The sequence below is a fragment of the Dreissena polymorpha genome, chromosome 12, assembly GCF_020536995.1.
Source record: "Dreissena polymorpha isolate Duluth1 chromosome 12, UMN_Dpol_1.0, whole genome shotgun sequence".
Lineage (NCBI taxonomy): Eukaryota > Metazoa > Mollusca > Bivalvia > Myida > Dreissenidae > Dreissena > Dreissena polymorpha.
In genome coordinates this window covers 62,190,601-62,206,188 of record NC_068366.1, presented here as the reverse complement: position 1 = coordinate 62,206,188, position 15,588 = coordinate 62,190,601, and the positions used below count along the sequence as shown (strand labels likewise).

Below are 15,588 nucleotides of genomic sequence, written 5' to 3'. Positions count from 1 at the left end.
GATATTTGGAGAGTCGGCAGGTGGTGCATCTGTTGTGTACCAGGCCTTATATCCGGGTAACCAAGGCTTCTTCCAGCGTGTGATTGCTCAGAGTGGCTCCGCTTTGGCCTACTGGGCAAGTCATGAATTACCGAACGCAGAGGTTTTCATCACTAAGAAGGGTTGCAACCAGGCTCCGGACTCACTAGAATGCCTTCGCGCCCTCACACCGGGCAACTTCAAGACAACGACCCTTTACCATGGGCACCGTTTGTAGACAAAGACTTTGTGATTACTTCGCCAAAAGATATTGTTTATGGAACTGACTCAACAACTTCCAGCGCCCGCAATTTCTTCGCATCGTTAGACTTAATGACTGGTGTGAATAATTTCGACGGCGCTCTATATCTTAGATACGTCCGGCCAAACATCCTGCAATACTCAGATATAAACACGTTTGTCTTAACACGAGAAGAGTTTATCGGGATCGCAATTTCAGCAGTGGTCATTGACATCATCAAACCCAAGAACATCCGAACTGCTCTGATTGCAGATGAGTTACTGAATAAACAATACACGGACTGGCAGCATCCGAATGACAGCGCCACCATGCTGTTCAGTGTCACAAACATGTCCAGTGACGTGGCGTTCTTCTACCCAGCAGTTTCCACGGTGAAGGGCCACGCGTCGCTCGGAAAGGGAAAGTCGTACTTGTACGAACTGAGCGTTGTCCCAACCACACATGCCTTAGAGACACCAAACTGGATATACGGTATTTAAACAAGCATTTTAATCTTAGAATGTACGTCTGTAGCTTAGGTCGCATCCGGGTAGTAGAGTGTTTGCGGCGAGCTTGCATTCAGATTATTGTTTTTTATCAAAAGCGCGCGTCGATATTACAGCACGCGAGGTCGCCAAAAATGCAACTTTCTCACTAACGTACGTTGCTGCGACCGCAAATCGAAACCTTGCGTTCTACTTCCGATATATTCTTCTACTTAGTCTCCTGAATAAAGGACTGTTAATACCTTCAAAGCTTGCTTATTATATATTTATTGCTATCGTCAGTGTTAAATCTCTTTTAAGGTAACCTTATCACTCAGAAAACAAAATTAATGTATTATTCTATTTCCCCTAAAATGTGTAGACGCAGTTTTGATCTGCTTACTTCAAATACCAAATTTGAACTCATCGGTGGTCGATTATAAACTCTCGTGAACACCGCAAGGGTTTCAAATACCATTTATCGCATAGGTTCAAACCACGCAGACGATATTCAGTACGTATTCGGCTACCCGTTGTACGCTGTCAGGGTACGTATGGTTACCATATTGACGGACTTTACCAAGTCCGGTTAAGTATGGTTACCATGGTGACGAAGTTCTCCAAGTCCGAGTATTTATCGTTACCATGTTTACGAAATGTTCGATTACGGGCGAGAACGGTAACAGTATGTGACCAGGCTTCGCAAAGTCCGGTAAAGTATGGTTACCATGGTGACGAAGTTCTCCAAGTCCGAGTATTTATCGTTACCATGTTTACGAAATGTTCGATTACGGGCGAGAACGGTAATAGTATGTGACCAGGCTTCGCAAAGTCCGGGTAAGTATGGCTACCATGTGTAAGAGCGTTGCCAAGTCCTGAAACGCATGGTTACCATGTGAACGACAATCGCAAAGTTCGGGTACATATGGTTATCATGTGGATAAACTTTGCCCATTCCTGGTACGTATTTTTCCCAACCCCATTTATTATGCCATTGTAAGTATAATCACACCTTGATCTTGGAACAGACAGCAAACTAGCTATTTTGTATTATTATAGTGTGATTTTTTATAAATCTTCCAGTTATATAATGATCGGTTTGCTGTTACGTTTTAGGTTATAAATAAACATTTCCTTTTAATCCTTAGGGACCCAAACACACCGGAAAATGCCCGCCAGTTCACCAACGCCACCTGGGCCGAGTATGACCTTGATTTTCAGAGCTTCCTACAGTTCACCAATCAGGGAGCACTTCCGGGGTCCCAATTCCAAGCGCGCCGGATGCAGCTGTGGTCAGACCTCCTGCCGCCTTCTAAGGGATTTCATGGATAGTTCAGCTTTCTATTGACGTACATTGGAATAAACGAATCCATATGTTTGTACAAAATGATAGTCACCACGATAGCTTTCATTATCAATTAACGTCATAAACGTTTTAAAGACAAACTCACATTTCAAATCAAATAATGTAATAGTAAAGGCAGCAAAACTATTATATTTTCGAAATAATAGATTAATAAACGTCAACAAAATCATTGTAATTTCCAAAACCTCAATTAATGTGTTGAGTTCTACAGACATTCGGAGTACTTCAACAACAGTTCAGAAGAAAAAAAAAATAATTCAGTCTAAAAGAACATAGATTAGTACTTGATGACATCGAACTTATATTAAAGCAGCGCTATGCGAAAACGGGGCTTAATGTATAAGCGTGAAGTGTCGTCCCAGATTTTCCACACGTTTTATCAGGGACGACATTTTCCGCTTTTATGCTATTTTTCGCGAAAAGGAAGTCTTTCCATCTGGGACGATTATTTACGCACACGCATTTAGGCCATCTTTCCAATTGTCTCATATTTGAACAGTATGCTATCATTAGGACAATAACAATATATGGAGGGTTATTCATGTACAATATACACGATGCTTGATAATAAGATTTGCTTAATGGTTCAAAGTTTTTTCTCCCCTTAACTTTTCTTAAGCATGTTGGATTATTTAGTACATACTATGAGATTCATTTGCCAAAACGAGAGGGAAAAACGATACCAACCTTTCATAAAACTTTCAAAACATTGAGTTCGGTAAATTTTCTAAAACATACGTCACTCATATTCATTTAGCTTGACTTTTGAGCAAAACTTTGATTAATTTGATTACATTTTTTTCAAACATTACAATGTCTGTTGAAGTTAATTTACCAATGTTACATAGTTTCTAATACTAGTATAACATATTGTGTCTATTTACCTTTATGTAAATTATCAAGTATAATAATCAAACATGCCTAATCTAGTAGCGACTATCTCCTGAGCGTAACAGCAGCGATAATTAAAAAGAGGCACTATGACCAGCGGATTAACCCTTTACCGTTAAGACATTTGTGGACCCTTAGAACGTTACATTTAATTTTAGACATTTCTCACTAGATTCAAGTTTTAAAGGCTTCATTTCCAACCCTAAGATATTGGTGTGGAGCAAACAGCATACAAACAGACTGTGGGTTACTCTCATGCTGTTCTGGTTTTATGTTGTTTGCACATAGCTATTTTCAATTTGCTTCTTAGTAATTTTTTAATAAGAGAACATGTGGTGAATTTACATTAAAGGTGCCTTTTCACAGATTTTGTCATGTATTGAAGTTTGTCATTAAATGCTTTATATTGATAAATGTAAAAATTTTATCTAAAAAGCTCGAGTAAAAAATCAAGAATAAAATTTATAAAAAGAAAAGAAAACAGTAACACTAAACAGGGCTCGAACCACTGGAGTCCTGGAGTAAAAGTCTATTACTAAGACCACTCGGCCATCCCTGCTCATGCAATGAAGATTGTATTTAATACTTTTTATAAGCAATCCTCGTAGTTTCACACAATATAACGACAACAACAGAACTTTCAAAATTATTCAATCTTTTCGCGTTGGAACGCTTGATAATTTTCAGGTTTTTAAATGTCAACAAGAGCATATAATGGCTATTTTAGAGCATGGTAAATGTTCAGTATTACTGTTTCCTCACAAATATCATAACTAAAACGAAAATTTTCGATTCTAAAATATTTTTTTTTAATTTTGTCAATTTACCAAAACGTGAAAAGGCCCCTTTAATCTGAAGAAAGAGCGGGATATTGAGAAATGTATATCGGCTTTCACCAGTCTTATTATTTTATTATGTTCACCGGTCAACATTAATCAAGAACCCGTCAACGTAACATTTAATGTGTCCGAATTCGTGACATCCCGATATCAGATACTTTCCGTTAGGAACACTATACTGTACGGTGGCTATGTGCGCTAATAATGTGCGACATATATGCATGGTTTTGTTTGTCATTTACACGATATATATCTCGTTTCCAAGAGATAATTAACTCTTGTGAAGGACTAAGTGGATCATATAAACGCCATAGTTAGTCGTGTGAACGAATTATTTTATCGTTTAAATGATATGGCAACTTGTTGAAATGACGCAATAAGAAGCGAAACCCAGATAAGTAAGTCTTGATAACGACGTTACAAGCCAGACATTAAAATAAAAATGCGCATGTCCTTCCGCGACCCTGTAGTGCTATCAGTTGTGTAATTTAAACCTGTGAAATGAAGTACACTTATAAAGATATGAAACTAAGTCTGCGACATTAGAACGTGCATTTGAGTTCACTTCACAAGCCAAGTTTTAGCGTAAAAGATTTATTAGTTGACCGTAAAAATGTCTGTTGATCGTTTCTGTGAGACAATGTGTATAGCGACTATAGCTGTTATGTTTGGATGTGTGGCTTGTATAACAATCAAGACACCCGTAGGAGCTATTTCCGGTATACAGGAAACATTGACAGTTGACGGACGCCCATACCGAATGTCGACATTCCTCGGTATTCCATTTGCAGAGTCTACCGCCGGAGAAAATCGCTTCAAAAAGCCAATTACCAAGGCGCCATTTTTAAGCACGTTCGACGCTACCAAGAATCCAATGGCGTGCTTTCCGTCTCATTTGGGAGGCGAAATAAAGTATGGAAAATATGTAAACTTTTCAGAAGACTGTTTGAATCTCAACGTGTTTGTTCCCCATACATTTGAGAAGAACGTCTCACTCCCGGTGATGATTTGGATTTACGGAGGCTCTTTCGTAGAGGGCGCCACCGCAATTTTCCCAGGAGAAGGCATCAGTGCGTTTGGTGACGTCGTCGTGGTTACAGTAAGTTACAGACTTGGTATGTTCGGATTTATCCAGAGCGCCGATGGGAAACTTCCGGGTAACCTGGGACTTTGGGATCAGCACCTCGGAATCAAATGGGTTCATGATAACATACAAGCTTTTACAGGAAATCCAAATGACGTTACGGTATTTGGCGAATCGGCAGGTGGCGCATCTGTAATATTTCAGTCTCTTTATCCGGGCAACCGAGGATTCTTTCAGCGTGTGATTGCTCAGAGTGGCTCGGCGCTTGCTTATTGGGCAGTCCATGCTACACCAAACGCGGAACCGTTGATTGCCAAGAAAGGCTGCGAGCGGGCGCCGGACCCAGTGAAATGTCTTCGAGCCCTTACCCCTCGGCAACTTCAAGACGACGATACTTCGGCCTGGCAACCAGTTATTGACAGGGACTTTCTCTTAGCATCCCCGCAGGAAATTATTTTCGGCAATTCTTCTCACACTCAGAACGCGCGAAATTTCTTTGCATCGTTGGACCTTATGACTGGCGCAAATAATTTTGACGGCGCTGTGTACTTCAGAGATGTATGGCCATTCATTTTTAAGACTACAGATATGAACACATTTAACCTAACACGTGGACAATTTACAGGTATTGCAATACCTTCTATAATCGCAGACGCCATCAAACCAAAGAACCACAATATTGCCTCAATAATGGGGAAGCTTCTTGATTTCGAGTACACGGACTGGCAGCTTCCGAATGACAGCACCACCCTGCTGTTCAGTCTCACCAACATGTCCAATGACGTGGGTTTTTTCTACCCAGTCGTGTCCACGGTGAAAGGGCACGCGGCACTAAGGAAGGGGAAGACGTATTTGTACCAGCTGAGCGCTGTCCCAACGACGCATACGTTACAAACACCGAACTGGATACAAGGTGACTGTTATAGAAGCTCTTGGGAAAATGGGCTTGATGCATGTGCGTTAAGTGTCTTTCAAGATTATCATGTGCAGTCCGCATAGGCTAATCACGGACGACAATGGACCTACATGCATAATGTCTGGTTTTCACAAAGCGCACATAGACTTGCATTTCGTGTAGATGAGATTTCTTTAACGAACATTCCATATAAGCGGAAAGTTTTGTCCCTGATTAGCCTATGCGGATTGCACACGCTGTGCAGGAACGAAACTTAAAGCACATTTGTTTCCAAGAGCGCCGCTCATATACTAATCAGCATAGATCTACTATCTACTATAGATCTACTATATGAATATGCTTAAAATAATACGCTTAGGTGTATAAACATAAATGTAAGATCATTGTTATTATTAACGCATATTGTTTAAAAAAAATGGTTGTACAGGACTGTCGATTTTTCATTGTTTATTAGCCAATGAAACTAGTTTTTCAATTAGCACGGCATGTACTTCGCTATGCTGGGGCAACTGTCTACTTTGATGTGTAACCTAGGCGTATGCTTTACATGATCCTTTTCCGCGCCTTTTTACAAATCACAAAAATGTTAATAGGAACATTATCATAAGAATGGTAATACGTTTTAGGAGTGTTGAGGGCAAATCGTGTAAAATATATGAGTATAAAGTAGGTACCAAAACAAGGACGGTACTTTCCCCCTACCCCGGATTTATCGTTAGAAGTGGCTTAAACAAGAAATAACATAAAATCGGAAAGTGGCGTCGCGTAGCTGTATGGGGTTTGGGCACTTTCGAATGACACAAAACAATTCTAGATTTAAAATTATAATTTCATTTAATCACGTTTCAAGGTTCTAACCACGCAGACGACATTCAGTATGTATTTGGGTATCCGCTTTACGCCGGACCTCGCAGTACCGGAAACTACACGGAGGAGGAGCGACGACTCGCCAGGGGCATGGTTACCATGTGGACGAACTTTGCTAAGTCAGGGTAAGTATGGTGACCATGTGTAAGAACATCGCCAGGTCGGGGTATGTATGTTTTTTATGTGTTCAAACTTTGCCGTGTTCGGGTATGTATGGTTGCCATCTGTTTAACTTCACTAATCCGGAAACGTTGTCAGTCTGCAATTTTAGTTAATAACATATTGTTATTTTATTACGGAATAGATGCTTTAAGTTATACAGGCAATGAAAGACACGATAAGTGTACGAGAATTAAAGTGATACCACGAACCTTGATACCTTATAATAAATGTCAAGTGTGAGAAATTTCACATTTTATTCGCAATTTTGCTATATCTACTGCTATAATACAATATGAATATATGCCTTATCAAGTCATATAGTTTCGGACAACGTACACTAAGTAATATTATAAATAAGTGGTCAAACAAAGATGTTTGCCAAGTCCATTTAATATATTTACTGCACATAAAAGCGTGAGGTAGTTTATTGGACTAAAACTAACGATGTGATATTTTTGTTGAATTAAACGAAAATGTTATTATGTCAATAAAACATTGCATGTTGTCGAGGCAAAATGAAATTTTAATTGATGAAATAATGAAAATATGTTCTTTAAATCCACAGCGATCCGAACCAATCGGAAGACGCCCGCCGATTTACCAACGCCACCTGGGCCGAGTATGACCTTAACTCTCAGAGCTTCCTACATTTCACCAATCAGGGAGCACTTCCGGGATCAAGATTCGAAGCGCGCCGGATGCAGCTGTGGCTGGACCTCATACCGACAATAGCCCTTATGGAGACTCCCCAAGCACTCGGCACAGGGACGGTTCACGTACCTGAAATCATAATTGGAAAATAATTCGCGCGTCAATTAACTCTAACAATTGTATTCGATTTGGTTTAAGCAAACTGTTCTTGTATATATATATATATATATATATATATATATATATATATATATATATATATATATATATATATATATATATACACACATATATATATATATTCAACTGTATACAAGCACCGCTTTCATGTTGTTGCATCAATAAACGTCAATAAAATGTGAATAAAATGTGTGGAACAATATTTCAGACTTTCTGTATGAAGTGGTGAATGAGATCAAATAGTTATGAAATTTTTCATATTTTATAATAATGTTACAAAAACAATCCGCAAATTATCATCAAACTAGTGTGTTCAATATTATTGGCAATTTATAAGACGTTATAAATTGACTTTCAAACACTAATTTACGAGCTTAAACATGTCACAGAACAAACCTTAATATGCTTTGAAAATTACTATGCTTTCGATAGTAAATTAACAACTTGATTAATAATTTTGTGTAATGTAATATTCCAGAAACAGTGAACTGCAGTGAAAGATAAACCTATTTTGTTTCAAATATATGACACCTGCTAAAATGACTTTTAATCATCTATGTGAAAGTGTTATACGTCTTATGTAAGACTGCATTTGATTCGATGAAATAGTATACACACAATCTCAAACCACACGATGCGGTTGTTTGTTGATGGTAACACTTATGGATTAATTACCATGTGGTATTGATGACCACACAAATTTAAACCCATAATGAGTCAATTAAATCCTAGACACAAAAATCCCAAAACGTGGTGTGTTCATGTGCCTCTAGCTCGGTAGTAGTCGGGGGCCTCCTTCGAGCGGCAGATGGAGGATTCTTCTTACTGTAACCTGAGACACGAAAATAAATGACACGGACAACTGACATAATACACGGACCGACAGTTTTCTCATTAACCTCACTTAGAAGTGTGGATACAAATTGTAATCTCTGTTGACTGGGCCTTATTTTTACACGGCTACTGCAAATATGCTTTATTTTCTTAATAGTGTTGGTACTAACATGACATTGTTGTTATTTTTCTGTTTATATATGCCAAAGAAACTAAATTATATAGACTACAGTATTCGTTATTCGAAGTTGAAGCAATTTAATATGTGAGTGATTGTGTTTGTTGTTTTCTTTTTCGATAAAATGAATAAGAATGGGGCTCTAAGCGCTTGAGAGATACTCTCGTCGTTTTGATGAGACTGATCCACGGTAAAGTAAAAAGCTGAACTGTAGAGCAATTTTGTCAATCGGATGCTGCCATATATGGTAAATCAAGTATCCAGACATATACGGCCTGTTGTTGTTTTTTTTTGTTAAATAATAAGACAAACGTGGTGTAGTAGTACTGGGTGTTCTGACAAACGTATTTTAAATATAGGGCGCCGTCAACGTACCAGTCATAAAGAAAGATTTTCTTTACACCATAATAATGTCTAGAGATGAAACAAAATGCGTTGAAAGAGGCAGAATTAGTTCCCAAAATGTCATTTTGTGCAGCGATCACAAAGACGTTGTTTCCAAACTTTTGTCCGAAGTCATGGCAGTCAGTTGCCTGGATGTTATTTCACATTCTCGAAACGTTTCTTGGCAAAGAATGGAGGATTAGATAAAGCAGTGAAATTGAGGTTTGTCTCAAAGCAACAACAGCAATATTAAATGCATACATTTATTTAGGGTCCACCATAACAATATATGTACATGATCAAACAATTCTAGAGATACACAGCGGAGTGTTTCCGATAATAACATCCCAAACATTCCATTCTGACGATATGAGCATGACATAAGATGCAATTCACAATACTGTAATAAAAATTGTACGTAGATCTTAAGACAATTTTTAGTATATAACATATTGTCATACAGTATTAAAAAGATATATTCCTAAACCGTACGTTAATGCCCATGTAATCCATTAAATGTATTCACATTTCCATAAGTGTCGAGTTAATTCAAAACTTGAAAAGGACATACCAACCTATGCTATGCCAATCGGTACTCTTCTATTTTTATCCAAAACGCACCAATTTAAATAATTGATATGAGAGAAGTCTTGGTGTAAGATTTTACAACCAACCGACAACATAAAATTAACAAATATCTTTGAAAACGTCTTTGATAGTGCCGTTATTTGAGTTAGGATAATATTTATCCTTAAACATGTTATCTAGCTCGTAAGTACAAAAACAAAAAGTCTGGTCTGCTACACCCATATTTGCAAAATATCTACAGCAGTTGTGGTTGATGAATGAAAGGCGTTTAAACATATATTTACAAAATAAAAAAAATAAAAACACGAGTACCACGATTCAATGCATTTTCATTTCTACGTATTTCAGACTGCCCGACAAACCGTTCCAGAATATGTAATTTGAAGAGGGTATACTATTATGCTTGATACTTTCCGTTCAGCTGAGAATGATTACAGCTATTATACCATCAGCCACTACCCTAACTGCAAGCACAACAGCCACTATTATCATTGTCTTCATCTTACGTCGAAAACTTATGTCAATTGTGATACGCTAACTTATCATCAGCATCTCCACTGTATCCGCCAGCCTTCAAGGCATATTTTCCAGCCTCTGATGAAACGCCAAACTCATTATACATCGCATAAACCTTCTTCCGTTCAAATGTCTCCATGTATATGCGCAACTGATGCGAATAAAATTTAGTTAGTTGGTAGATATACTCGTTACCCAGCCAGAAGTCACCATTCATATCACCAAAGCCCGCTTGGTATTCGTCCTAAGACCGTTCAAAGTCAACCGTTCCATATTTGCGACGCTGAATTACGAGCCAGTCCTTGTTTACATTGATATCGCAATATAAAGCAATGCCCGAGGGCTTCAAGTCGGGATATATTGTGTGAATCCCACTTTCATTTACATCTTTACAAGATGTTGGTCGCTTCGTCCTGATTTTGTCTTTACTTTCGTGAGTCTCAGCAAACGTGTTGAAAACATTCTGAAATGTACTTGTTTTATTCATTACATGAGATGTGAAATTGTCCTAAGATGTGTTCATACTCTGTATCAAAGACTTCACTTTCATACTTGATTTCCTGAAATCAGGTGCTTTTTCCTCCGATTGTGACAATATCATTTGATTATAAATGTCCTCCATGTGTTTTATTTTCAGCAGTAATTGTTCTTTTATTTTCACCGCTTCATCTCTGAACTGTGTCATAGAATTATTTTTTACTTGGTCGTTCGTTGTTGATATATCATCAGAAAAATGCATTCGACTATTTCTACTACCGAGAAGATGTCCATCGATAAATTTCGCATTGAGTCCATAAGACCCAGCCAATTTGGCATACAAAGTTGCGATATCCTCTCGTCTGTAGTCAACTTCAGTTTGAAGTTTTCTTCTTAGGTCCTCAACAATATGTTCTATATAATTAAACCTTTCCTGGATTCGATTGTTAGGAAAACAACAGACTTCTTTAGTGAATAGCCCAATCCACATAACAAAGAACACAGAGAGCTTCATTATTTACCATGTCAAAAGATGAAAATCATAAAGTAACGATTGAAGTGTTCTTCGTATATTCTATTGTCAATGCACTAAATAAGAAACAAATGTGAAAAATAGATGTACAACAACATGTACATCAACTGTCAAACTATCAAATAATTCTTACATACAGACATGTTTCAGTCTTGTTAATTTGTTTTTCACATTCTGACTTATTCCGGACTTTTTGAAGGTCCCTCAAATATTTGTGCAAATGATTAACTGATTTCATTTCTTGATTTACATATCTAAGCCCTAGGAAAGGACGATTGCAGACTTTAACCTACTTGTATTCCGCCGTTTTATGGGTATTACGTTTGATGTGCTGAGAGATATTGGAATTGCCTCTAATAAATATTTTGCAGCCGTTGACACTTGATAAGTTGACATCTTTATCAGGGGGCTGTTGTTTGGAAAGCAAAATACACAAAATTACAGGGTCTGTTCCAGACATGAATAACCTTTTGGGTAGTATGAATATTTATGCGTAAATATACTATCAGAAGCACAAAAGCTTTATCCACCAATCAAGCACAAAATTAAGTTATAGGGAAATTAAATGTGTTGATTTTCATTGCTCTGATTTCAAAGACTTCGCAACGCACACAAAAAACTATTTATTTTATGCTTTATGTTTATATAGAAATATCAGTGAATTAAAACTGATAATTTCACTGTTTCAAACAGTGAAAATTAACTGTGAAATGACGTCATTTTTTGGACGAAATGACGTCATTATTCCATCGAAAATCTTACGTTAAACTCTTAAACAATGTATATTAACGGTGTAAAAAGCATAAAATAAAAAGAAAATTTGTTGGAATCGGTTGAATATCGATTATAATTCACTCGTGATCAATGAAAATACATATTTTATATGATCACTTGTGAATTAAAAACGATAATCCACCGAATACAGCAAATATCCTCTATTTCATGTGTATCTAACCCTTCCTAAAACTAACAACGCGAAGATCGAAATTCGAAGATCAAGTTTGTGCACTGACATAGACGTTCAAATGTGAAACGCGAATACATTTAGTTATAATATAAATTTATACTAAGCATGCAACGTACGCACCCATTAGGTGGTAGTACGACGATTGTAAAACAACACGACAACACAAAATTACGAAAATGCGTTAATTTTCTGTTTTCGCATTTTGTGTCATATTGGCTTTATTTTTCGGTGTCGGCGGATGTCCTGAGAGGGCATATGTCCGCCCGCCTATGCTAAAATATCAGTTGGGCATAAATCCATGAGGGCATCTGTCCTGCATATTATGTTTATATGTAACAGATCTTCAACAGCTTCACATTAAGGTCTTGAAATCTAAGAGACAATGCGTAATTTTAAACACTTTTTTTATTTCGCACAATTACCCGTGATTTTTTAATTGTTATATTATTCAACATAATTACCAAGTGTGATATATAAAGCAGCATCGCTTTCTCATATTTCGTATGTGTACATTCAAAATAGTGTATGCATTGATTAGCTACATTGTTGCATTCGCTTGAAACACATCACATTCCATCTGACAGCACTTCGAAGTCAAAGCTGAGTTAGTCTAGTCGTTGTTTCGAAGTCAGAATGGCCGATCGAAATTTTAAGTTATATAGATACAACATTCTGGCTTTTAAGAGATGAGATGGTCTAGAACGAAAGCACGACTTTTTTAATGAAATACAATTTTGGAATGAAGTAATTGATTACATTAATGTAGGACTGTTTACATATTGTATTTGGCGTAGATGTTTAACCCACTTTTTCACCTTAAATTACTTTTGCACAACGCCAGCTGACCCGAATTAATACTCTTCATTTATTCCATTGGCTGATTTGAGCATAATCACCCAGAACATTTGCAACATCACCGCTTCTTTGAAGTATAGGATGTAATACTGTTCAGTGTAGAGAGATGAGGACACATTTTGGACCCGTTACAATTAAGCATTACCGGTAAATTCCATCCCCAAGACTAGAAAGGTCAAAGCTGGGTAAGTAAATCTTCAGGGGAAGACGGAATGTACTATGAATAAACGCCTTGTGTTGATAACACAGCATTTCTTTCAATATATCCCAAAACACCAATTTAAGGAAAGAAATGTATAAAAAAAAAAAACTATCGTTAAAGGAAATTTGTCTTATATGGCGAGACAAAACTACCGAAATAATATAGTGCCCATGATAAAAGGGAAATCGTTTAATTATCTAGCCACTTATTTGTGACGTATGCAAGCCAGAATAGGTTGCCCAAATTTGTCAGATTTCTATGAATAACACATTTTCATTTCAATTTTTATCGCAAATTATCGTGGTTTGATGTTCCATTTACAAGACGCAATGAGATTTTTAAAGACCCACGTCATGCATGAATCTTAGAACATAAACTGCCAGCGTACCTCAAGCCCAGCCAAGGCATCCGCGCAGTCTTGTCAGGACATGCATACTGAATAATCTACTCTGGACATACCACGAAACCTTGCGTGTTTCCTAGAGAGGAAAACGCAGCCCCTGACCAGACAACGCAAGTGAATATGCCATCAGACCAATTTTCGCATGACGAGGATGTAACAGTGTTATTTGAATGTGTGGAAAGAAAACTGCTGTCATGTGAGGACATACATGATGTGATCTTACGTAGTAAAATTTGTATCTACGAACATTATTATGTGGTTTAATATACATGCACTTCATAACAAACATTTCATGCGGTGTATATAAGACTATTCGGTTAAAAATAAAGAACACAATACTTACACATTTGTTTTAATTTAATATTAACTTAGCAACGTCCATTTTCTACCTTCATTTCATAGTCATGATATACGCCGAATATCTTTCTTGTATAAGCTGCAGAGATAAGTACAAGGCGAACGTGAATTGCCTTGTATCAACTATGTAAACGTGTAAATATATGGCATCAAATAACACAATGGTTCAATAAATACGGCGGATAACAGAATAACAAGGGGTAAAACTTATGCATTATTTTTTTTTATTAAAGGGGCCTTTTCACGTTTTGGTAAATTGACAAAATTACAAAAATGTTTCAGATTCGCACATTTTCGTTGTTTTTATTATATTTTTAGGAAACAGTTATACTGAACATTTACCATCCTCTAAAATATCCATTGCATACATCTTTTGACGATTTAAAAACCTGAAAATTATAAAGCGTTGCAATGCGAAACGATTTAATAATTTGGAGAGATCTGTTGTTATCTTTTTATTTTGGGATACTTGGTTATATAAAGTATAAAATACATCACTCATTGCATGAGCACGGATGGCCGAGTGGTCTAAGCGATAGACGTTTACTCCAGGGGTCAGTGGTTCGAGCCCAGTTGAAGGTTACTTTTTTTCTTTTTTTTCTTTTATTCTTGTTTTTTACTGGAACTTTTTAGATCCAATGTTTACATTAATTAATATAAAGAATTTAATGACAAACTTCAATACATGCCAAAATCTGTGAAAATGCCCCTTTAACGGCTTATGTATAATTAAGACATAATTTTCGGCTATGTGTTATTTAACTTGCAAGATTTTTTATTTTCGTGTCATTTGGTGAAATTTGTATATTAGGTTGATACAGACTGGTCTTAAACCAAAACCATAGATTTATTAAATCTCAGTTCATTGATTGACATTTGATCAAACTGGTAGATAAAAACAAAGAACTTTAACGAATAGAATACATCTCACCTAAGGAGCATTCACGTAAAAGGCAGTATAATTTTGTATATTTAAAATTTGAGTATTCAAGCTTTGCGTATATCTTCCTTCATGTATACAATCTTGTGAAGTGACCATCCCGAAGAAACGGCCATGACGAAGTATAATATTTACATCAAATAGTACAAATACATATATTCAAATGATGAGGCTTTGCGTTCAGTTTCGTTTGTGTTGAATGTTTCGCCATATTCAAAAAGACATGTATTTCATATATCATAGAGCGGCGGGCTGATACCCTACTGATATACTTCCAGTGTGAGCCAGTTTTAAGTGCGCATAACAGGCTCGTACCCAGACCCTGGGACCCGGGCCCCCCAGATGGCTGTAGTGTTTGGGGAAAAAATTAATAATGGGCCTTCTGCAAATGTGTTATGTCATGAAAGGGCCCACAGTACACTTTCCTTCCAAAAGAGCAGATGTGTTTTATTGTCCCTAATAAACAAGGGGATTAGCGCTTATTTACTCACCAGTGGAGCGAAGCCCCTAAGCAACGTTTCCTTATCGCCATATCCGCGATCAGTCAATTACCCCGTGTGGTACTGAATGCTTCATCTATCGATGGTTGGTGTAACACGTCTTTTGATCGGCCAAGAAAAGAGAAGCAGCGAATAGAACAAACTGATACAGAGGT

General features: G+C 37.1%; 2 protein-coding genes across 8 annotated transcripts in view; one reads left to right on the top strand and one right to left on the bottom strand.

The window, feature by feature from the left end:
- Window positions 1–15,588, top strand: part of LOC127853276 (cholinesterase 2-like) — a 310,270-nt gene that overhangs the window by 274,297 nt on the left and 20,385 nt on the right. The window contains exons 2-4 of one of the 7 annotated variants that reach the window (XM_052387650.1): window positions 5,106–5,837; window positions 6,691–6,832; window positions 7,435–7,753. In XM_052387650.1, coding sequence (XP_052243610.1) covers window positions 5,106–5,837; window positions 6,691–6,832; window positions 7,435–7,672 — 1,112 coding nt within the window. In that variant the 3' untranslated portion in view covers window positions 7,673–7,753. Of the gene's footprint in view, window positions 1–4,292; window positions 5,838–6,690; window positions 6,833–7,434; window positions 7,754–7,808; window positions 7,903–15,588 lie in introns of those variants that run through there. The other 6 variants (XM_052387649.1, XM_052387646.1, XR_008036548.1 and 3 more) reach the window with 6 other exon arrangements.
- LOC127853278 (cholinesterase 2-like) overlaps window positions 1–15,588 on the bottom strand; it is a 100,524-nt gene that overhangs the window by 80,137 nt on the left and 4,799 nt on the right. The gene's annotated exons all lie outside the window — the stretch shown is intronic.